Here is a 25,926-nt window from a genome sequence, read left to right on the forward strand (position 1 = left end):
TAGGGTTAGATCTGTTGTGCAACAAGCCTGCAATATTTCATTGTAGCCTATAGATGAAACCTATTTTGCCATGAGAAGTCCCCTGCTCCACTGACTATTTGCTGGTGCACAGTCATTATTCCTTTTTATTAACTATCGGCCGGTGTTCAAACACTCTTTTACCCTCGTTTCAATCCTAACTTTCTTAATTCCAGTATAGTAGATCTCGTCATAAAATGAACATTAAAAACAACCCTGCAATATATGATCACGCAAAATAACCAACAGACGACTTGCCATCACGACTCTTTCTCGAGAGGAGGAGCACTGATGACCTGAGAGCATTTCCCCCCCTTCGAGTAGAACGCTGTTCCCGGCATATAAAACGCGGAATGGTACAGTGAGAGAATAAGGGTCAAAAAGAGTCTGCGCTTAAAACAAACATTTAGTTGTTTACTATTCAGTAGTTGAAATTGAAAGGAAGATAACAGCAAAATAGGAAAATGCTAAATGAAGTAGACGGTGAAACCTGTCGGTTTTGCGGTACTCAAGAAGGCTTTAGGGTATTTATATTTGACCAGGGATCAGATCACATTAAAAAGATTAAAAGTATTTTACCGATGGAGGTAAGAATTTTTTCCCGGTAATACTCAACAATGTAAACGTTGCTCTTGTACTTTGAGTTCTTTCTTTTAAATTTTCAAGGCATAAAAATGGTGTTTAGTAGCCTTTAGCGGCTTTTATTTATTTTTTTTTATTTCGGACTTGCTAAGTAACTGGGAGGTAGTCCATATCACCCAACACTGCCTGTAGTCAGTGAGACGGCATGAACAATTTCATCCGTGCCTTCATCGAAAGTTAGGTATGTAGCATTGCACTTTTGTTGGACGGACGGATGAAATTATAACCTAAAAAGTCTGCAAGGATTTTGCTTGTCAACTGTGGCAATTATCGGACGTCGCGGCTTTTTAGTATAGAAAGAAAAAAAGTCAGAAAACATGGCTTCACACACTATACACATCCGTAAATTTACTCTGAAGGGATGGTTTCTTAGTTCTTACTACTTTGTGAATGAAAAAAAAATAGTTTATAGTTTACATTACAATACCAGCATCGGACGTCGCGGCTTCCGGGAACATTAAGTAAATAAAAAGTGGAAAAAAAAAAAAGTTTTCAAGAATTAGGGTGCCCTAAATATACCCTGAAAACATGGTTCCTTAATTCCTACGGTAAATATGTAGAGTAGCGATATATGCGGAAAAAAATGCTAAAAATCCGAAAATACTTTTATTCTGTGCTCTTTCACTTCCTCTTTTCAAATCAACCGGCGGAGATAAGAAATTCCAAATACTTTAGGAGATATCGAATTTTTTAATTTTGAACATGTAGGGTAGCTGTATTTGCGGAAAAAAAAAATTCTAAAAATCTGAAATTACTTTTATTATATGCTCTTTCACTTCCTATTTTCATTAAAACCGGCGGAGATAAGAAATTCCAAATACTTTAGGAGATATCGAATTTTTTAATTTAGCAATACAACACCTGTACAACCATTCGAACGACGCCATTTTTGTTATTTTGCCGTGTGTTCGTGAATGCGTAATAAATAAAATAGTTGATTAGGTCAGGTCAGTTACATTATTAATACTTTCAAACTAAGCGGACATAAAAAATAATGTCAATTAATTTTAATGGCTGTTTAGTTTTAAAATATTTATAATGTAACTGACCTGACCAAACAAACCGGGACAAAGGATGAACAGTACGAACTAAAATGGTCGATTAGGTCAGGTCAGTTACATTATGAATACTTTCAAACTTAAGCGTACATTAAAAATGAGTTAATTTCAATGGTTCTGTAGTTTTAAAGTATTTATAATGTAACTGACCTGACCTAACAAACCCGGACAAATGATGAACATTAACAACTCACGTAAAATTTTTTTGTTACTTAATACTTGCGCAACAATATCCAAATAAAAAATAAGACACTAAAATTAGAAACGTTAAAAGCCCACCTAAGTTGGAGGCGGGTACATTTCCTTTGCCATTATAAGGAAATGATGTAGTCGTTCACCTACGTCGTGATACCTCCGACTGAACATTAATAAATAAATAAATAATTAATCACGTATTGGTTCATTTGAATACTGGCCAATCACGAAACTGTCACGTGACAAAATTGTCCAATAAGAAACATAATAGATACTCGTAAACAAGAAACAATGGTATTCGCAGCATGAATACGCAGGTATTGTGATGAAAATTAAAAAATTCGATATCTCCTAAAGTATTAGGAATTTCTTATCTCCGCCGGTTGATTTGAAAAGAGGAAGTGAAAGAGCATAGAATAAAAGTATTTTTGGATTTGTAGCATTTTTTTTCCGCATATACCGCGACTCTACATATTTACCATTCCTACTGATTTGTGAAAAATAACAGTTCATAGCTTACATTACAATACCTGTGTTTTCACACTGTTGCTGCCAGTCATTGTTTACCCGCGATCGTGAATAACTTTGTGTAGCACAAGTTTAGTTAACTATGGAGAATTAAAAATACGCTAATTCCATTTCACATATAGAAGTTAACATCAGAAGATCCTGCACATAAAAGAAATTGCGAAGTAAGAAACAATTATAATTATGTATACAATTAGGTACTTATTCTAATAAAACAACAAACATGAAATTAAAGCATTAAAAATTCCTTAAAACATCAATACAGTCATTATTTAAATGAATTTCATTATTACAACTACTTCTAAATTGACTAAAGTTCTTCAAAAAAAATTAATAATCCACATGATTAAACATAAACATTGAATGTCGGCGATTGCGTGAATGCATAGGTATTATAATCTAGGCTGTAAAATGTTATTTTTTAATATTCTAGTAGGAATTACGAAACCATCCCTTGGGAGCAATTTAGGGACGTGTGTAGTGTGTGAAAACCATGTTTTCAGATTTTTTTCTTTCCGTTCTGAAAAGTAACGACGTCGAATAATCACCCTTACATGATAGTAAAACTTATCTAACTAGAGAAATTTTTGCAAAAATTTAAGTGTTGTAAATTGCTTGGTGGCTGATGGATAGTTGGGTGACAGATGGATTTGACAGGCTATTGTAATTCTGACTTTAAGGTATATTTCCAGTTGGATAATCTCCAAAGAGTTGTTTAATCTTCTTTATAACTATTTTCTTGCTATATTGTTTTAATTCTGCTGGACACTTATTGTTCCTGCACAGCTGTCCCTTTACTGTCTTACATTCTCACAACTTAGTCTCGCTGTTCCCACCTCAGTCATTATTTCTATTTCTCTGCAAGAAGATGAATAATCAATTATTATCCTTCTATGATTTTACAATTTGTTTTCTGTGTGTGCTAAATAGGAGAAGAAATAGGTAGTCAAAAAGATGTCTGTATTCACAATTGTTGTAACCGACATATTACTTTAAGCAATCTAAATGTCTTGCCAGAATGATTTTGTAAAGGTAATGTATACAATACCTTTATAATATTTTTCTCGACAATAGTCTTGACCGTGCTGGAAACAAAAAAAGTACTGTGCCCAAAAAATTAAATAAAACTTACCAATATTGAATAAAATGTGCAAACTCCCAGGAACAGCCATCATAAAGCAATTATTGAAGCGCTCGCAGTACAAATAGCCATTTGAACATCACTAAACGAAAACTAGCGAAGAATTTAAATTCAAACCATCACTCCATTTTTCTGTTTTATTCTTTAAAAATTCTATCATAAAACACATGCTGCAATGGTTTTTATGACAATAATGAATTATTTTACTTATTTTTACCAAAACATTGGCTATACATAGTCATATTATGTTCAAACCAAATTGTAAATTTAACTTCCAATACATTTAAACTTTTTACATCACATTTAGTCATTACAGAACTTGAAAATTAAGTTCAGTATAGTATGGCAATCTATGGAAAATTGTAAACATGCCAATGGATAAACTATCCATCAAAGGCATTGAAGGTAAAAAGACAAATTAAATAGTTTAATGTTCTCTTAACCAAAAAACTTACTATAAAGTCTAGTTGCCAATAAAGTTGATATTGTCATTACAAAAAACTGCTAGATCTAACTAATGCACATTTTTGCAATAATGATCCAGAAATTGGCATATATAAAGATGAAGATCATGAAAAAATCGACATTCTCGCTAATCTATTCATTGAATTAGCGGTACATGGTGGAGATTTCAAAAAGTTCAGAAAGTAGCCAGAACTTTGACTATGCTTATTGGGATGACTTGAACACATTGGTTGATCGTCTTAGATTGCAGCTGGCTTCGCTTATTGCAAGAAACTATTCGCACACCAACAATATATTCTCCATATTCGAAGATCTGAGGGAAGCTGGTTATATACTATGAGTGGAACCAGAATTGCACGCGAACTGCACCCTCCTACCTGCATGCCTACTGCCGCTTAGGCCAGACCTGTGAAATCAAAGAACGTGACCGACATTACCAAGGCCATGGTAGAAATTTTGCACAATGGACATGTAAGGTCACACTTCCAAACTCATCTTGGAAAAGAATTCTCCAATGTGACTTTTAATGCTTTGAGTTTGCAGCTAACAGAAATTACAAGTGGCTGGATATCTTGCCGAAACTAATAAGTGAATAAAATTCCACTGTGCATTCAACCACAAAAATGAGGCCTAAAGACATAAAGGATGATCACCTGCTTTCAACATTGTTTCCCATGATGAAGTTCTATTCATGAAAGCGCAAAGCTAACGTCGGCAACATTGTGCGGATCCTTAAGCAGAAAGGTGTCTTTGCTAAAGGTTTCACTGCGAATTGGAGTCCCATGTTTGCGAATCAGAGCCTAGGACCTAGTACCTCGAAGTTTTGGACCACGTCCCTATTCACACTGGCTGTTATGCCAAAGAGATTCAGCCTGCGATGGATGTATCCCAACATGTATTTGGGGAAGAAGATTCTTAAACGAAAAAATGTAAAATCCTAGGTCCCACCTTGCTTTAATTTGTGGGTAGCAGATGCAGAAACCAGACGTTTTGCTGTGATGCCATGTAACGATAAAAATGCTTTGTAGCAAACCAGCACCTCACACACATCGTTATTTATGATAACTCTCACTTTATACGAGTATGAAAAAAATGGAAATCTGCCTCTTCCTCTTCTTTTCTTGGACGATGACATTGAACAGGCTTGCATGTAATCAACCCACATATATACAGTGATTGTTCATCATGTGGTTTTAATCCATTAGATTTCAAAACAATATATTTTATCTCATGACGTGTGAGTGATTTGAAACATTTTATCTTTTTACAATGACTATCCTCACCTGTTTTGAAGCTACATAATCTCAGTTGTTTCGTTATATCTGTCATTTGTCCATACGACTTTCATTACCTTGTACAAGTTGATGTTAACACCTCATTCAAATCATTCATATTGTACGTGACAGCGGTAATGTCGGCAGACGTGTAACTGAAACACACAAACTTATAATCTGGCTCATGTTGTTTTATGCAGACCCAAAAAAATGAAAATGAACAATGTTTATAGTACCAGGAACACCCACTTGAGCTCTTAGATCGCCTTGTGCAGTGTTACCAACTTTCATTGACGCTCATATTTTACCCAACCACTGAGATCCTAATCTTTCTTGCCCAGTGAAACAAATCTTTAACTACTTATAAAGGCAAACACTCACCCTTTTATCCCAATGTGTAACTTTGGTGTGATTCTACATAACTCAAAACAGTTCAAAACTTCAGCTATCCCAAATGGACCCTCATCCTTTTAATCGTGGACTCTTCAATTGCGGATTTGCAATATGGTGGACGTGACATCGGAATATAAAATGGTGGAATCCAAGATGGCAGAACATTCTAGGAAACAAAATTGGGTAAAAGTTTTAGAAAACAAAATGGCTGAAAGTTCTATAAAACAAAATGGTGTAATTCAACTTCATTTGCCATTATTCAAAAAGGCCCCGGAGTGAAGATCAAAGGTCACATCCCAGGTCATCCAAGATGGCCTCCGTGACGACACAATCCAACAGTGGCCGGCTCCTAGTTCCACACACTTCTCTCAACTCTTTCCTTATCGTCCTTGTGCACTTGCCTCTCTTCTGTTTCCAGTTTGTAACTTGCATGCAAGCAACAGTATCCAAGCATGCAGTGACAATATTCTGAATTAAGTGATCATTCATCAGTTTTTGTAAAATCTTCTCAATATAAATAAATTCTTTGAACGTAGCTTGACAAAGGTAGCAATGCATACTTGACAATGTATTTGTTATAGCATTACAAACTTTACCATATACAACTGTCAACACAAGTTTGAAGTTGATGTTAATTTATTTTCAGTCCATTACAGTTTGAAAGGACACAAGGTTTCTTTCTTGTATTTTGATACTTTCAACTTCTGCCCTTTCTTGCAAAAATTGAATTTTTATTGGACAACAAAATCATGGCGATGGAAGATGTGGATTTTCCCAAATAATATGTGAACTGACTATCATAGATTTGCAAGGGACCAAGTGAAATAAAGAAAATGTTGGTATTCGACTTATTGCCATCTTATTGGCTAAATTTTTGTTTGAAGGTGCTTTGACCAGATGTTCCATCACATCCCCATCTGCATACTAATTCTAAGAACGTTTTCGGGAAGAATTTTAAATATTTTTTCAACTGTATGATGTAACAATGCTTTAAGTGTAACTGTGGCTTCATTAGTGTTGTAAAAAAATGTTTTTTTTCCTAAAAAAAAACCCCTATTTTATTTCACAAAAAAAAATGATTTTTTTTTTCATAGACACAATAAAGATTAACTGTAAAGTATGAGCTGCAGTTAAAGTAAGAAATAACCGTAAAAACTAATTTTTGTTGAACATACCATAGTTCTTATAATTTAATAATATATTTAATCTGATACTCAGGAGGATGCGTCTGAATCAGAAGATATGGACTTTTAAATGTGTGTTGCGGAGACAGAGTGTACTTGTATGTCTTATTGTCTTGTGTTGTGGACTGTGGTTTTTTTATTTGTAGTTTTGGAAAAATTATTTTGTGTATGTTTTCTGACCTTTGGCTATGAAGACTATTAGCGGATAATTTTTTTTGCCATTATATAACATTTAATTATAGTGTTTGAACTTACTCTTATTCTATTTGCTTTGTTTTCTGTGCTGTGAAATAGTGAAACTATACCAATCAATGCATTAGTGTGATTCTTAAGAATTACACTTTTATTTTTTATTGTTTTTTTTTTTTTTTTTTTTTTTAAATAAAACAAACATGTGCTTACTTAGTCTGAATTTTATATCTCACATAAACTTAAGTTTAAATATTTAATTAATGTCTCGTTGACTATTAGAAAGGATTTAAAGGAAAATATTTTTAAAATAAAAAAAAACCTGATAAGTCGGGAAAAAAACATGTATTTTTGAAAAATAACCTTGCTGTTTTTTTTTTTTTTTTTTCATTTGCAACACTAGGCTTCATAATCAGTTCTTACAGAAATTTCTGAATTTTCAGGGTAACACTCCTTTTTCGTACCCAATACATGTTGATAAGGCGGGTACAGTTTACAACTCTTCTCCACATTTACAGATACTGACTTGTGGGCAGTTTATTTTCTATAACAAGTCATAATGCTTCATTGCCTGACAATATATACATATTTTGTTATGCATTGTGTAGATTTCTGGTACTTTGATGCTTTTGATGGGCTACCTTCTATGACATTGTTAATTACCTTTGAAAGATGTACTTTTCCTAAAGCCTGTGGAGACCCATTTGTGTAGCGTAGGCCTTTGACACTATTCAAAGAATATTCTTTCCGTTCTATTAACTTTTTTCTAATCTTTGTTACCAATTTAGTAATTACATATTTTAAATTTTGCGGGAAAATGTAGTCAGACTTCAAGTTTTTGATACCTCTGTTTCAACAATATCATTAACCACGTGGATATTTTCATTTCATACAGTTTTTACAAAAAGGAAAATTTATTTTCTTGTGTAATAAATTTATTTAGTATTGTTTGCAAATTCTGAAAAAAATATAAGTAAAAGATTTTTAGAAAAAAAATAGAGCGTGTAACTCAGTACTTGCGATAAATGTGACACTTCTTTGGCAATTCAAACCTCGACTTGTAGGTATATCGTGAGGGATAGAACAGCATAGAGAGAGAGTAAGAAGACAATTTTCTAAAAATATCACAGTGCTGGGTTTTTTGGATTTCATTTCTTTTTCAGGTTTTTCAGAATCCTAACCGTATTCATTAGACATTTGATCAAATTAAAAATAAAAACCTTCACTAAACGTACTGGATTTGTTTAAACTTATTTTAAACTTGTGTATTCTTAGTTGGATTTAACTTATTTTCATGCTCGTGGGCTCATAATTATAATAATATGTGTGGTATATTTAATCAAAATAATAATTTGTGACAAATAATCACCCTGTAAAACTAGAGCGTGCAAAGCATTATACTAGCAAAAAAATAAAAAATGAGTTGTACAGCTAAAACAATACTCACATAACACTTTGTAACAATATGATTTACACAAGTAATTAATATGATAAGTACTCGAAAGAACACCATTTTCTTGTGCGACCCAAAAAGTGTGTTCTCCTGCTATGGACGCCCACCACTCTCTCAATGAACGGTACCCGCACCGACGACTGTAAATAATGTACATGTTTTATATAGTGCTTTGTTTTTGTTATTATAATGCATATATGACAGAATAAACTTCTATCTAGTGCTTCCTACAACTAGTGTCCAAGCGAACATAAAAACATCGAGCTCCAGGCTCCAATTAATGCACAAGGTTTTTTAAAAAATTTTCCTTCATGATCATATTGTAAAACATGTAAATAATGTAAATGTATGTATATGTGAGAATAGTTCTAATGTTTACTAAATATGTTATGTCCTTTGGTAAAAGAGCACTGAGTGCTGGAGTACCAACTACTGTTGTACAATCCTTGTAAAAAATGCATAAATAAAGACTTTTGAATTTGAAATATGAATTTGTGAATATGGCCTGTGGCGCGGGGCACAACAATAAGCTCCAGCCCAGTTGTGTTGCCCTCTGCCAAACACTCCCTACAGTTGGGTGGCGACCCGCCTATCCCTGCAGCCTGAGCCGCACGCCGCCACGTGGCCCTACAGTCGGGTGGCGACCCGCCTATCCCTGCAGCCTGAGCCGCACGCCGCCACGTGGCCCTACAGTCGGGTGGCGACCCGCCTATCCCTGCAGCCTGAGCCGCACGCCGCCACGTGGCCCTACAGTCGGGTGGCGACCCGCCTATCCCTGCAGCCTGAGCCGCACGCCGCCACGTGGCCCTACAGTCGGGTGGCGACCCGCCTATCCCTGCAGCCTGAGCCGCACGCCGCCACGTGGCCCTACAGTCGGGTGGCGACCCGCCTATCCCTGCAGCCTGAGCCGCACGCCGCCACGTGGCCCTATAGTCGGGTGGCGACCCGCCTATCCCTGCAGCCTGAGCCGCACGCCGCCACGTGGCCCTACAGTTGGGTGGCGACCCGCCTATCCCTGCAGCCTGAGCCGCACGCCGCCACGTGGGAGCTCTGTTCTCCATCCTTTCCGCGTCAGAAACGTTTCTCAACAACGTTTCACAAAAACCATTGCTTTAAAATTCGGCCTTGAAATTTTACTTCCATCGCACCAAGGAGCATGTAAGAAGATCTGGAGTGGACATGTGTAGGGCGAGAGCGAAGCCAGCCGGTTGCGAAGAAGGGTTGAAAAGAAAGAGGAGGAGAGCGTATTTCTACTGCAAACGCAGCCCCAGCCCACTTGTCCTTGAGGTTTGAGTGGCGATGGTGTGCGGCTACAATGGTTATTTCCTGTAGCGCATATGGCTGTACAAATCGATGGAATTCCAAGCCGGATGGCGTTGCTTTTCACATGTATTAACAATTTTTTTTTTTCATTTGTTAACTAAATTAATTCCCAAAACTTTTGAAGCATCAGAAAAAAGTGGCAAATGTTTTAAACAGAAGTAACTAATCTTCGAACTTTTCGAAAAACCTAAGAAAACTATTTAACAAAGAGAAGTAGTTTCAGTTGTATAATTCTTTACTTTTTTCATAAATTTCCAAAACGTGACGATCAACGACAGATCTGGGAAAAAGCGACAAAGCGGAAAAATTGGACTGCGTCTCCGAACCATGCATTGTGTACAGTGCATTTTGAAGACAAATGGGTCTTAAGAAGCGAAAATCTAACTCGATTAAAGGATGATATGGTGTTCGGTATATTAAGGTTTCCCTCAAAGGAACGGTTTCACAATGCTTTTAAGATATTAGATAAATCCCAACATAAGTTTAAAACATTTCTCTTAAGAGTGTGCTTCGTAGCATTAAAAGACGTGCCTTAATTATTTTGCAAATTTATCATTGTTATGGTGACGATGTCAGGGGTTTTCGTATTTTTTTTTAGAAATATAGTACAGTATGTATTAGCAACTACGTTAAGAACTGTTATTTTATTCACACAGAGAAAAGAAATACAAAATGCTAAAATTTGGCGTCTGTCTTTTTATATCCTATATAGGCTTGTTATTATATGTGTGTTGTAACATGTATAAAAATGTTAAATATATTCAACAATATTTGGTAATTATATATATTTAAAAACTTTTATGTACGCTACTTGAAACTACGTGAAAGGTTTTCAGTCTATAAAGGCCTATTCTATGATTTTTTAAAATTATTAATTCTTATGCAAACAATTAATAAAATTGAAAGTTTCTTACATTGTCAGTATATGCATAGCATTATAGTTATTACAAACAATTCTCTACCAGTGTTAAGCTAAGGTTTGCATGTTACGTTGGTTGAGTAAGTAGACTGGAACATGAACATGATATTGAAAAGACTTCTAACTTCTACTAATACACGTATATTACAAGAGATTTGTAATAGATTAAATGAAGTAAGTAAGAATTCGTTTTTTATAAACGTTGTGTATGAAATTATAAAATTTGAGAAGTATAATAACAAAAAGAAGTGCGTTACGAAGACATATGTCGGTAGTGTTACCCACTGAAACATTATTCCCACTTCAACTCTCTGTAAAAATAAAAGTATTGGGTTGAATGCGTCTAGAGTGGTATATAAATAAAATTTGAAGCTTCTTCCTAATTTCATTCGCAGGTGTCCCCCACCTATAGTTGCAAACAAAAATTTTTCCCCGATGTTGAAATTTACTCTGCGTATTCACAAAAAAATTTGGCAGTAAATAGGTATTTAATTTTTAAAAATGAAAGTATTCATATTTCGAAAAAAATATTAAAGCGATGTGGGGAAGAATGTTTACAGATAATCCAGTAAAATTTTCAGTTTGATTGTTTTGATAGTTTCGGAGCTGTTGCGAGTTTAGTTTGGAGGATTTTTCCGCCGCGCGAGACAAGTTTGGCTCGTTTTCGTTTTCTTCCAGCGTAGGAAGCAGGGAACAAACGCCGATACCCGGCTTCACCTCGCATCCTTTGCTGGCCTTCCCTTGTCCTCTCCAGATGTATTACTGTATATTAGCTCCATGCATCGCACCCACAGAAGTTTAACTTAATACATATATTTACCCATTTATTATAAACAGTATTCATCAAACCCAAAAATTACGCAAAACGGAAAGTGAAATATGCGGGGTTAGAAACACGATAAAAATCATAACAAGCAAATCTGTAGCTAATTGCAGCTAATTTTTTGATATTTTTGAACATATATACAATCAAAAAATGTAATTTGGTTTCAAAGTGGAATCTGGCAGGACTTCTGACGTATTGTTTTTTGTAAACTGCTTTTTAAAATGTGATAAAGAAAAAACATAATGACATTCCTTTTTTAACAATTTACTGTTTGGCTAATTAATATTGTTCATTTAGAGAAACACATTTGAAATTTACTAACATTCTGGAAATAATCCATTTGAAGAGTCAATGTCTGTTCACTTTCCACTATTCTGCAAGTGTTTGAACTTGAATTATTTTGTGCGTCATGAGCCAACAATGCGACACGCTCGATGCTCAGGAACAAACTGGATTCCTGAGCAATAATACTTGCTACATGTAACATTACAGCTATTCCAAAAGTTAAATGTCCCTAAAAAGACACTTTGATTTTACTTTGGCCAAGTTTTTTTAGGTTTTGGGACCACTGTGCACCATTTCCAAAAGTTTATCCCACCCAAAGGCCGTTGGACGTGTCCATGTTGCATTGTGCATGCAATTTTAAAGGGCTGCCTTGAATCTAGCATGGTAATACAGTCAAAATAAGATACAGTTTTACCATCCTTAAGATCAGCAATATTATTTGCTACACAAAATTCGCTTCATGACATTTCAGGGTAAAAATTTGTATATAAAAAAAATGCTTCTCAAAATTAAAAAAAGATTTCTTTAGAACAAAGTTTACTGCTACCTTGAATCCAAGAAAAATAAATCTCTCACTTAAAAATGTGGTGTACAAATCATAACACCAGCCCAGACCAAGTCAAGGCCTAGAAAAGTTTGTAGCATAGGGGAAACTCTAAATGTGCATTTGGTGCTACAGTATTTTGTCACTCACTAAATTGGGACCAGCCCACACCATGAAAGACAGAGATTTAAATTCTGCTAAACATAAAAATTCTGGAATGTCTCGTCATTATTCAAAAATATGATACAATAACAGCAAATAAAATTTTTCTTATCACTTAATCCAATATAATCTTGTATACTTAACATAGTTGGTCAGCAGTATCCATATTGGCCTCAATGTACAAAAATTTCAGTGATTATGACAAAATTCAGGACATCAAAAATAAATTGATTTATTTTTTAAATGTCTCTATGTTAGAAAGCAAAAACATCTGTTTTCTCTAATGTATCAATTTCACAACCATTATTTGCACTTTGTGTTCTATTCAGAACAAAGACTCGCCAAATAGTTTATTGTAAGGAAGGGTCACGAACTGATGTATGGACCAGACACGGCCGGTGTATGGGAGCGTTCCCACCGACAGCTGGGTGACCCTGCGGGGAAGGTATCGGAGCTGCTGGCGGCTATAGTTATCCGAGACATGATCCAACAGGTTCATGCCGCACCAGTGGCAATCCTCTGCCTCCTCGTGGCACCGCAGTTGGGAGGCTTGGTGGTGGCTGTGCTGAGGTGGATATCCTCGGCCCCTGGTCATAGATGCATCTCAAACTAATGAGGACTCTGCCGGGTGTAATCATGCCTAGCGGCATGCTCAATTGCCTGGCTGGAACCAGAAATGGTGAATGGGCTGAAACTGCAGGCAACAGCAGATGCGATTGAAACCTTTCTGGGGGGTTCGACTGCCGAGCCCCGGCGTCTGTCCCAAAGGCCTCTCATTGTGAATGAGGACAAGGCCCATGGTAATGGTAAGACTTAGAACGCCATTGGCATGGTCTGAGCTCTGCCCTGCATCGGGAGAGGTACCGAGGCAACTCCGAGGCTCTGCAGCTTCTTGGCACAGCCCAAGTGGTTAGTTCTAGCCAAGACTTTCGTGGTCACCGTCGGAGGAGTCCGGGCACGTCCGGGCCTCACATAGCTGTAAGCCCACCGGGCCAAGGTATGGCGGGTCGGAGGATCATTAGAGGAGACGAGGTTGATCCATTTGAGTGGCTTCGATACACGGCTGGTCGGCTAGCTGTGCGCGAACAGTCTATGTCCGATATAGGCACAGAAGTTGGTAGTAGTACAGGAAAGATCCATGAAAGTGAAAGGATCTCCATTGAGGTTTCCTCTGAGCTCCTGGTTCTGATTGGGTAGAACTCTTACTTGGTGATGGTTCTCTGATCGCTTGGAGCAGACTCTAAGGGTTCTCTAGCCCTATGATGAGTCGACGTTGTGAGCGACGACACAGCTAAGGTTACTAGCCTAGACAGCTAGCAGAGGTTGGATAGGCCTCAACTGGACCACGGGTTACTGGGTGTTTGGAGGGGTCGCAGTGTGATGTGGTAGATCAGAGTAAGCGCCAGCGGTGCTGATAAGATCTAAGGGCTGAGGACACAGCCAACTGCCTGGTCAGCTGAGTGAGGCAGGCGGCCGAGGTGGTGACTATGCTGGGGTGGGTAGCAGCAGCCTCTGGCCATAGTCGAAGCTCTAACACCTTTTCCGATTGCGTATACGACGTATTCCATATCCACACCCATGGGGGTCCCAGGCCGGGAAGGCTTAATTGCTAAGAGGGCTGGGTAAACAAACTAAAAGCGGGAGCAATTCCCTAACTGATGTATGTATGACAGCAGGGTATGTGTCCAGATGTCAGAGCCTGACACGGCCAGTGTAATTGCATGGCTCGTGGAAGCGTTCCTGCTGACAGCTGGGTATGTATCCAAGTGTCGGAGCCTGACGCAGCTAGTTTATGTGAGTGGCTCTTGGGAGCTTACAGGCTGACATTGTTGTGTGAGTCTAGGTGTTGGAGGTAGACACGGACGTTGTATGTGCGTGGCTCGTGGTTGCATTTTCGCTGACATTGTTGTGTGTGTCCAGGTGTCAGAGGAAGATACGCTGCCCAAGTTCATGTGCTACCGGTGCACTTACAAGCTGAAGGAGAGCTATGCCTTCCAGCAGCAGTGTCTGAGGATGGATGCCGTGCTTCGCGGCAAGTTGGGGCTCCCGTCGTCGCAGAGCGGAGTGAATCTACTTCAGGTCAGTCTTCCTGTCTCTGTGTCTCATTGCAATCACTCTCTCTCTGTCTCCGTGTTTCATTGCAATCACTCTTTCTGCCTCTGAGTCTCATTGCAATCACTCTGTCTCCATGTCTCATTGCAATCACACTTTCTTTATAGGTGTCTCATTGCAATCGCTTTTTCTGTCTCAGTGTCTCATTGCAATCACTCTTTCTTTATAGGTGTCTCATTTCAATCACTCTTTCTTTATAGGTGTCTCATTGCAATCACTCATTTTGTCTCCATGTCTCATTGTAATCACTCTTTCTGAATCTGTGTCTCATTGCAATCACTCTTTCTGCCTCCGTGTCTCATTGTAATCACTCTTTCTGTATCTGTGTCTCATTGCAATCACTCTTTCTGTATCTGTGTCTCATTGCAATCACTCTGCCTCCGTGTCTCATTGTAATCACTCTTTCTGTATCTGTGTCTCATTGCAATCACTCTTTCTGTATCTGTCTCATTGCAATCACTCTTTCTTTGTGTGTCTCATTGCAATCACTCTTTCTTTGTGTGTCTCATTGCAATCACTCTTCCTGTCTCGGAACAGTGCACCAACTGGTCGTACAGCCAGTTCCCTCGTCTCACGCAAGTCTGTGTTACTAAGTTCGTCGCACTATATGCTGAGTACTTCTGTGCCACAGTTACGGTAGTTGTAAAGTTTGCACGTGAGGAGTGGCTGTAAAGCAGTGTGTAAGAGCCGTGCTAATATCTTCATTTAGAACTTATAAGTACTACATTAATCTAAGGCTCGTAACTCAATTTTTCCTGAATTGAAAACATTTTTGTTATTTAACATGATCTTAACACAAAGTTTATTTCAGTAAGATTTAGAGCAGTAGTGTTCAGTCCCGCTGCCTGCGGGTTACTTGCGGTCAGCCAGGTGAACGATGTTTACGACCTCCGGGAGTATGAGCGGGACTGCATGTAGGAAAGACACCAGCAGCACTTTTGAAACAGCTCACTGTTTATTGGATGCAAGAAAGTCTTGAAAATACAATACCTGCAAAGATAGCTTTTTACGCTATACATTTTATATTTAGTTCTCTGTTGTTTGGTAATACATTTTTTGGAACTTTTATTTAATCATTGAAAAAAATAAGGTATTGCATATTGTTCTTTTATTCCACACTATTTATTCAAATTTCGTGTCTGAAGACCTAGTGTGCTATAGAACTAGTCATCGGTCGTCATCATCGAAAAAACACACTATAAACAAGTCATTTGTCCTTTAGTTCATTCAATGAAAAGCTGTAGAGGGAAATGGAAGGAACACAATTTTTGACTTTGGGACTTTGTTTGGACTAGTAAGGAGGTAAACATACTAACAGTCCCCACTTCTAGGTGGTGAGCGGGAGGGAGGGGGACACGTGGAAGGTCCCTTTTTTCGGTTTTTCTCTTATATCTCGGAAACTATACGCTATAATGAAAAGACCAATCTATACTAAAATAAATCTGAGAAAATTTTCCACAAAATTTATTTGTTTCAATATTTCTCTATCTCACATAGTTTATGAGATATTTACGTTCAAATTCGCTAATTTTTAGGGGGGAAATGTTTTTTTCTTACGTTTTTTGCCCTATTTGACTAGATAACCTTTTATCCGTTCGTCATACGTAAAGGTCATGCAAAAAGAAAGTTGTAGAGAATTAAATTTTCTTTAAGAAAAACCAAACATTTTTATTTTATCTTCAATCATTGTAAAGTTAGAGCAATTTTACCTTTTTGTGTGTATCGTGAGATTTTTCAGCATAGTTTAAATTTTGTTTGTTATTCCATTGATCTAACTCTAAATGTAAGCCAATACATACGTATTAATCTGTATAAACAGTATCAAGTATCAACTACATATAGGCTAAGTGGCATATAAAGAAATAATATGAACATATATTATACATATATTTGCCTTAACTTATGTACCTAGTTCTTTAACAGCATAATTAATTTGGTGTCGTATTAAACTATTTTCTACACCCTGAATGTAATGAAACAACTTTGACAGCTCCATCTCTTACCCCTTAAGAAATGCAGTTACTATATATGATGAAAACTTCCTAATAATACTCATAATTGGCACTTTATCAAGGATCACGGAATTGTTGTTAATTAGGAGCAATAATAACCCTCTACACAAGCAATAACACTTGTATACAATTAAATTTATAAAATATATAATGTACAATTAATAATGTATAATATATGTATCTATTAACTGTACATTCATTCCGCAAAGGAATTGTGTTAGGGTGAGTATAGAGGCAGCAACTTTGTACTTAATTATTTTACTGACACATGAACTTGTAAATGTTTTTGTAGAACTATGTTACTTTTCAGTTAATAATATATTATTACCTTATAGTACAATTGTGCAGTAATAGTTGTTATCAATTCCTGGCTCTTCTGGGGTGGGATGGTCCGGGCTCGTCATGGGAACTTAGCCCTGGGGTGGGTTCTGCTTCGTTTTCCTCTTCATCCGTTGAGGAAGATGACTGGCAGAGTATCGTTGTCGAGTTCTTCATCCTCATTGTCCAAGAGGGGGCCCCCATTAAGGCAGTTACCCTGGCATCTTTGGCAGGCAGGGGAACACTTGAGAGACGCCTTTCTGCATCCACATTTGGTGGTGGCACAATCCTTCGTGCACCGACAAAATATATTTTTTAATATTTCATCCGGTGCAGCCTGTTGCTCACTGTGCACCGGTATTAGAAATTTATTGGTGGTTAGCTCCCACCCATACATCTGAGGAGGCAGCTCATGTCCCAACCACGTCTGGACTTGGTGACATGCCCTCAGTGAATGTTGTTTCGCTGCCCCCTCAGTTGGTGGGAGGCATGAGATGTCCGGTTTGATATTGGCTACCGATTTAACAAAAGATTGGTAACGGTAAGCGTTTAAAGACATCTCTTTAGGTTGGGCCCCATACCATCTCAAAATACACTTTTTTCCAGCTTCTCTATATCATCCTTTGTTGAGGAAAGGTCTGAGAAAACTGCAGCAGCTCCCTGGACATCTGGAGACTTCAAATACATTTTGATAAATCCAAGCTTACTCTTTCGGAAGGCTGCTGAGGTGGTATCGCACCCAGTGAAGGCATGAAGAAAAAGTATATCTCGCAGCCCCTGGGTCTGAAACTGAAGCTCTTGGGTAAAAAACAATGAAGGATTTATGTTTCCACGTCCAGGCTTCACGAAAATTATATCCTGGTCACCAGGTGTTTTGGCCATCAACATGACTATTAGGTTGACATCCTCACCTATAACAGCAACAGCAGTGGTATGTGATATCTCTACAGCTGTGCTTGAAGGGTACTGATTCCATGTGCCTGTAGTGTGACCTTTAGCATGTTAATCAGTCGACTTTTGTTGTAGACATTTGAAAGGAAGTCTTCCTGCTTCACAGTTATTACTGTCTCCTGTTTGAAAAGTATGTCGGCTGACTTTCTGAGATGGTACCGCCTTTGCTGCTCAGCGACCTTGGTACTTGATGATAACCTCGTGTACCCATCAAACACTACAGTACAACTCCTTCCACGATAGTGGTTGTTCACGAAATTGGCATACCCATCACAAATTACAGATATCGTGGAACCTCTTTGCCATATAACTTTGTGGAGGAGAAGTCCTCCGTCCATAACAATGTCAAAGTGTGTCACATGTACTTCTTTGGTTGTTGCTTTGAGCTCTTTGTAGAGAACCGACTTCCTCGATTTCCTCATCCCACCCTCATTGAAGAAACCAAAGGGAAAGGAGCCAATTCATATTGCAAATAAGTTTTTAAATTTTGGTCAATTTTCTTGCTTATGGCTATGCGTTGGAATAGCAAAAAAGGATCCACCGACACTTTTTCGTCATTGATCTTGATTGACGAGCTTACAGTCGAAAGTGGGAGTGCTAGATTTTTTCGAGCCAGTTTAATATCAGAAAATGGGCAACTCACCATATAAGCTATTGCTTGTTTACCAACTGTAACAGCATTTAGCATGTGACTGTTTTGTCACCAACCACCCCCGTCGCAATGGATATGATGTCGCTGGTAGCCGGAAAGGGAAAATATTTCCCAAACCAATTAATTAGTTTGGTAACATCAGCTGCATCCTTAATTTGGCGGGCTTGTCCAAAATCTTTGTGCTGCTCACTTGACGTGAATAGAACCCCACAAAACTCTTCTATGGAGGTGCATCTCTACTGTACTGTATCTCTACAAAGGAGCCCTGAAAGTTCTTCCATTCGATTACCGGTGCCAAAAATAGTATGAAACGATACCAAACAATATTACTTTTGCAGAACTATATATGTACCTGATAAAACATTATATATACATGCATACAAACAATTTATTTATGTACCACTTATATATACTATATATATTACATACTATTTATACGCATAAATATGTTTATATTAACTTATATATAGTTAGAGCAGTGGAATAGCGAAGAATACGGAAGTTAAACTATTCTGAAAAATCTCGCGATTTACACAAAAAGGTAAAATTGCTCTAACTTTACAATGATTGAAGATAAAATAAAAATGTTTGGTTTTTCTTAAAGAAAATTTAATTCTCTACAAGTGTCTTTCTGCATGACCTTTACGTACGACGAACGGATAAAATGTTATCTAGTCAAATAGGGCAAAAAACGTAAGAAAAAACATTCCCCTCCCTAAAAATTAGCGAATTTAAACGCAAATATCTCATAAACTATGCGAGAGAGAGAAAAATTGAAACGAATAAATTTTGTGGAAAAATTTCTCAGCTTTATTTTAGTATAGATTGGTCTTTTCACTAGAGCGTATAGTTTCCGAGATATAAGAGAAAAACCGAAAAAAGGGACCTTCTACATGCCCCCCCCCCCCCCCCTCCCTCCCGCTCACCACCTAGAAGTGAGGACTTTTAGTATGTTTACCTCCTTACTAGTCCAAACAAAGTCCCAAAGTCAAAAATTGTGTTCCTTCCATTTCCCTCTACACCCCCCTTTTGAACATTCATTGACTGGACTACTTGGCGGCCCATATACGTAAGGTATCATTCAAAGTATTTAAACATAGGGCCTGCTGAGGCTGCTATGAGGCCTCCACTAACAGGAACAGTTTGTTCTGTATAGTGTGCCATTCCACATGGAGTCCACACTGCTGATTCACCTGTGGGTCATGAAATAGGCCATATTGATTAACTTTGGTTTTAGTAACAAATATCTAAACTGGTTATCAAGTTGTGCGAATGAGTGTAATTTCTATGTTTCAGTTAAAAATTTCAGTTCTGTAATAAAAGACAATGTTCTTTAGGAATTTTTCATTACGATGGTTGCGTTCTACGTTATTTGGAAATAAAATAGTTTATTAAATTACCATTGTTTATTTCTTTTCAAAAAAAAGTTTTTTCTCATCATTACATGGCATCAGTACACAATTTTACACATGAATTTAGTTCGAAGGCTTTGTTACTTGCACAGTTTTTTGTTTTTTCTGATACAAATTTTTACGAGGTCTTTGAATTTTGATAGGATAAGGTCCAAATCCATACCACAGCACCATACATCTTGCCGTTGATGGTCGAGGAGTCTTATCACTCGCCAAAAAAATAATAATATTTTAGTAATGTCCCTTGGTTAACTACATAACTCAAAGTACCGTCAATCGCGGACCGGAATCACACAAAGTCGGGCCGATGCCGACGCCTAGGGCCTAAATTTCTAATTAACTATTCCGAAAAATGACGAATTTAGGTTACAAAAATACGGCCTGGCCCCAGCCCCTAGGCTTTAAATTGTCCCTTAGTGACTTTCCATTGTGTGTCGTGACTTGCTGACAACGCGACCGGGTTTGGCAACGATCAAGCAACAAGTGACTTGGTCGACGAGATTACCTTCCCTTGTAAAGGTGAAGACAAGGGAGGCAACCCTGTGGGCCAACTGACCAATCAGAGTACAGAATTCAGAAACATGACCATGTAAGGAAATTCGGGCGGGCGCATCATTCCATGCCAGGGCTCGCCCTGATTGGCTGGCTAGTGGTAGCCTCTAGAGACCCTTCCCGACGGTCGCTACAGCTGTGCGTCCATGTGACGCGTAAATCCCAAACACACATTTACAAGGTGAAACATAACTTTCTGGCGCCAGGGTGTCGCGCCTGTCCGTTCTTCCTTCTGTACCTTCCAGACTATTCTCAAGATATTACACTAGCTATATCCAATAGAATTTAAATTACCCAACAAATTTAAATACAATGTTCAAAATTTAGTAATCAAAGGTTAAATTCATACCGTGTTAGAAATTTTAGTTTAAAAATGATGTCCTGTAAAATTATAGTCTACACTGCTTTAAACAAAACAATTAATGAAATTAATTATCAAATATCAAAAATAATTATTATTATAGACTGGAATTAACCCTCAAATTAATAATTAAGTATCTCAAGGAAATAAGTATTTTAAGGCTTTCCATGAAATTTAACCAAAGTAATTACATAATAACAATTCTTAACAGATCTGAACAATTATCCTTATCTATATATGAAATAATTAGTATCCTTCATATCAAAGTTATTCTTAATCAATATTCTTATGACCCAATATATATATCAAATCCTCATTGTGCAATGCTACATGTTGAATGTTTCTTTATCTTTAGTAGTGGATTTTTTCATTATTTCATCCATTACACCGAACCACTTTATTGTTGGGTTGTAGACATCCTGACTTCCTGCTCCACTTGATTTACTCTTGCCAATTTTCATCAGTTCCTGAGAATATGTTGAACGCATGTTTTTTTATTTTCTTCAGCACATCTTTCACTGTAAATGTTGGTATAGCCATCTCTAGGGCAATGCTTTCATACGCTGCATTTCGAGCGTCTCTATTCTTATAATCTGCACTAAAACAATTCCACAAAACTTCGTTATCTCGATATAAACAAACGAATTTAATACTCTGCTATTCACTCCAACGACCTGCCATCTTAGTTCATGAAACTAGATTAATTCACGATATAAATACTGACACGTGCGCGGTGCGTGTTAATTGTTTAGGTAGTTACTGCCCGACTGCTGGCATGCGCGTTTACACGCTTCAAGTAGCTGGCAGATACCAATAATTGTTGTGGTGGGGGAAGGCCAGTGCGCCAGTGAAACAGATATTTTTGTAGTAACTCGCCCTTCCAGTTACTGGCATGCTAGTTGTAACTGGCCTGTACGAGTAGCTCGCCCTACCCGTTTACACGAGTCAAGGAACTGTCTACCAGTTACTACTCGACCATTTTGTGCGAGTTACTGGCAACGTGTAAACGGGGCTTTTATTTTGTACTTTTGTGTGCATCTGTAATGTACATAGGTATGTGCTATGTATGTGTTATATATGTTAAATTTTAATAAAACGTGCTAATTTTTGTAATTTAATTTTATCTATATTAATATTAGGGAAAAAAAAACCAATTGTTTGCATAGACTGGGTTTATTGAACATGATACATCCGTGAAACAAATGGACTCCACAGTTGTCACATGAGGACACATGAAACGAGTTAGTTGAATATTTTGAATTTCGGTAAACCCTCTTTTAACTAATTCCATCTGTGTGTGATTGAAAGGGGTAAGGGCTTATAGGGAGTCCTAAGGTTCACACAAGTTTCAGCATCGTTGCCCACACAACACTGGGAGAGTGAGCCTGTAGGAGTGTGGGATCATAGACTCACCAGTCTGTGATAGCACAGAGCATTGCTGATGCTTGTGTGATATGATCTGGATCTCACTGCAATCCAGGATGTTCACAACTGGCCACATTGGCTCTGGGTTGTCACAATAAAGAGTAGGCGCAGTATCTAGTACTTGAGATTAGTTGGATAGCCCATTCGAGGAGTTGAAACCCTCAGCTGCAGCAGGCTTACAAGGATTGTTATATGCAACTCCAGTGACAATGTCATCCATGAGTATGTAATTATGAAGGACAGTAGTGACTAGAAGGTCAGTAGTGGCCAACTGTTGCAGTGTGCGTTTGCCAAAAATTGAGAAGAGGATAATCCATACGTGACTGTGTTCAGCTAATATTCAGAAGTGGGCTGATTATGCCTTTCTCGCCATATAATGTGGCGAGAAAGCCATAAGTTTGTGTGTCAAGATTTGCCTGTGCATGTGCTTGATGTCACACAACACATCTGGATGAAGCCTGTATTGAAGGATAACATCGGTGATATTGTTTCAAATTTTTGCACAAAATAGTTCAACATATATATTTGTACATATTGTCTATGGAATTAACTGATACCAATAACATTGCCCATTAATTTTTAATTTATATTGCTTATTATTGAGTGTAAACTGAAGCACTGAAGTGGAGAGAGAGAGAGAGAGAGAGAGAGAGAGAGAGAGAGAGAGAGAGAGAGAGAGAGAGAGAGAGAGAGAGAGAGAGAGAGAGAGAGAGAGAGGTGCCACTTCACTCCCGTGCAGAGTCGGAGGAAGGTTTGTCGGGTGTGTTCCAGAGCACGGAGGGAGAGCAGGGCAGGGACACCAGTGCACGGCCGTCAGAGCACGCTGCAGCACGCACGCAGGCCAGCAGTCCTGCAGACAGGAGCAGGTAGGCGTCACTGCAGTTTCTTGTGGGCACAAGGAACATTCTAATTATAGTTTTCTGGATCAATAATATGGCATTGTGAAATGATAACTAACAAAGTCACCACTCTGATTCAGTCAGTTTATTATGTATATCATGTATATCAATGTGCGTACGGAACTACGTGCCGATTGGAATGTTGTGTGAACATGGCTGCCTAGCAGTGTGTGTACAGTGTGAGCATGCCGAATATGACATTCAAAACTTCTCGCATTCACTATGTGGTAATTTCAGTTTCTGTTCATGATAGTGGCATTTACTGCATTAGAGCGTGCTGGCAAGGAAATTACCAACATTCGAGTATATCTCTATTTAATGGTATAATTCAATGACCGAGTAATAATATGAAATCACTGTCAATACTAAAAAATACTTTGCCGGCTGTTAACATTGCTTCACCTGAAGAACCGCTCCTTAGGGATAGCTAGAGGGGAGGACAGAGATGTGATTGGTTGTTTGAGTGGAGCGGCAACACTGATGAGTGGTACGTAGCAGAGATTACTGAGAGTTAGTGCACAGGCATCGTCAAAGAAAAAAACCACAATATGAACAGGTTTGACTCCGGGACATATTCCACCAGGAATTAGTTCTTGAACTGGAATAAATGCAGGCACAGTGAAATGGATGAGTAGTTGAGGTTGGGACAGGCAGAGCGATGTCGGGAAGCCAGCAGCCCATCAACCAACGAGCACGATTGCAAACCCTACAGCCACATCAAACACGTGCGGTCCACGGTTGGATGGCCACTGGCCGTAACTACAGCAGCATGGCCGGAGACACTCTCAATGCCACATGTTGTAGGGCAGTTGGTTGGCCACCCTGTCCTGTTAATAATCATGACTATCCCACCCTAGTTCATGGCCAGCAGTGTAGAAATAAATACTTGCTTGTCCTATAGCTACCAGGTAATATATTGTAGCGTACAGCAGCGCGTGCTGGTACGGTGGAGGATGACGGAGTGCTTCATGACGGTGCTGGTACCAGCACGACACCAGCGCGGTAGCTGCTCGCCTGAAGATCCACTCCTTGTCAACCGTGCTGACTTGTGAACTCGATTCTCACTTTGCTCCAACGAGGTGTCTTGTGTCATTTCCATGTCTTTCATTGTCACTCACTCACTGCGCACAAGTTTTCTCACAGATATAAGGTCAGTGCAACAATCTATTCAAACATTGAAACCTCCCAGCTATATGCCTAGATAGTCATTGTGATTGTGATTATTTAGATCAGGAAAATACTGACAACTTATAGCAACCTATTCCATTTTATTGGCCGAGAAAAGAGAGAAAAATTTGCATTAGTTCCATTATAACACTCTTAAGACCAATTCTTTAAATGTTTTTCCAAGTACGAATTTAAAAAGAATCATCTCTAAGTTAAGTGGTCCACACCAGATGGCAGGGATATGCTGCGTCAGACGACACTTGTGCTTGCGTGGTTCAGGTCGGCAACACAGAGACGGAAACAGACACCACTGGAACATGCTGAGTTGGTGGTAACAATGCAGCCATCATGAAACACTCGAACCCATCTGTCCACTGACGAGCTCTCTCGTCCTAGTCCGGCAGCCACCCCTCGCTCCCTCTCCTGCTGGTAGGCCTACAGTCTGTCCATTCTCCACCCCCTTGAACCCTTTGAGAATAAACGCACGACTGTATTCCGTATGTGTGCCAGCAGGTCTGTGCCGGAAATTAGGCATTTCGTCACCTTTTTTAATTTTTTTCTATAATTTTAAAATTTTTTGGGGATTCTATTTTTTTAAATTTATCTGGTTGTTAATGGGGGTGATTTACTTTTGTTAGGCCGGTGTACGCCACGGATTTAAACTTTGTGCCAGTGGACCGAAGCCCCTTCCCAGGGGGCCAATCTGATATTTTGCTGTCTAATGTGGACATGGTCAGCCCGGTTGAAATTTCTCTCGCCTGCAGTCACGTCCCGAGTTTGTAATTTTAATTCCCTGCATGACCAAAACTGCATAGAGCAGCTTCTGGGCTGCAAGCTGCTACTTCTGAGAGAGCTGCTGAGAGAAGTAAGTCTGGTCACGAATACGTATTAGGTTTCTCCTCGAAAAGCACGTCATGGACGCTTGTTCTCAGCGTCGTTGCACTTTTGCTCCCCCCCTCCTCTTTCGGTTCTAAGAATTCGCCTAAGGCCAATGACAGGTCAGAAACCCCAGCAGACAGCGACCGTCTCCCAGGATGCCTTGCATAAAAAAAATGTGTGTGCCAAGATGGACCACCCCGCGACACCTAGCGGCAAACTCGCTAACCACCCAGCCAACTTATCCTGTAGGCCGCCAGAGTGTAGCACTAGACTGCGCCCTTTAACCCTTGGTTTAAGCAGACGCCTTGGGCGAGTCGATTCTTTTTTATTTCAGACAGCCCCCAACAGGTAGCGCTAAAGTCGACGCAATGCTACCAGCTTCGAGACTTCAATCAGAGTTTTTTTTTATGGCCCTCACTCGGGGAACTTCGGGACCTTTCGGTCCGGACTCCCAGTCCTCCCCTCCACTTTTGATTCAAGTTTTACTTTTAATTACGAGACGCTTTTCTCCGCGGGACACTTCGTGCCGCAACTGCAGACGGACCGTTTGATTATCGGCGAGTCGACGAGACTCTGCAAAACTTCCA

The 25,926-nt window shown here is 38.7% G+C and overlaps 1 protein-coding gene across 1 annotated transcript in view; it reads left to right on the forward strand.

The window, feature by feature from the left end:
• Positions 1-396: 396 nt before the first annotated feature.
• LOC134542566 (uncharacterized) overlaps positions 397-25,926 on the forward strand; it is a 61,045-nt gene continuing 35,515 nt past the window's right edge. Inside the window, exons 1-3 of the mRNA XM_063386937.1 lie at positions 397-605; positions 14,520-14,678; positions 23,166-23,260. Of these exons, the coding sequence (XP_063243007.1) occupies positions 483-605; positions 14,520-14,678; positions 23,166-23,260 (377 nt within the window). The 5' untranslated portion in view covers positions 397-482. The remainder of the gene's footprint in view (positions 606-14,519; positions 14,679-23,165; positions 23,261-25,926) is intronic.

Source organism: Bacillus rossius (genome assembly GCF_032445375.1).
Source record: "Bacillus rossius redtenbacheri isolate Brsri chromosome 9 unlocalized genomic scaffold, Brsri_v3 Brsri_v3_scf9_1, whole genome shotgun sequence".
NCBI classification, from domain to species: domain Eukaryota; kingdom Metazoa; phylum Arthropoda; class Insecta; order Phasmatodea; family Bacillidae; genus Bacillus; species Bacillus rossius.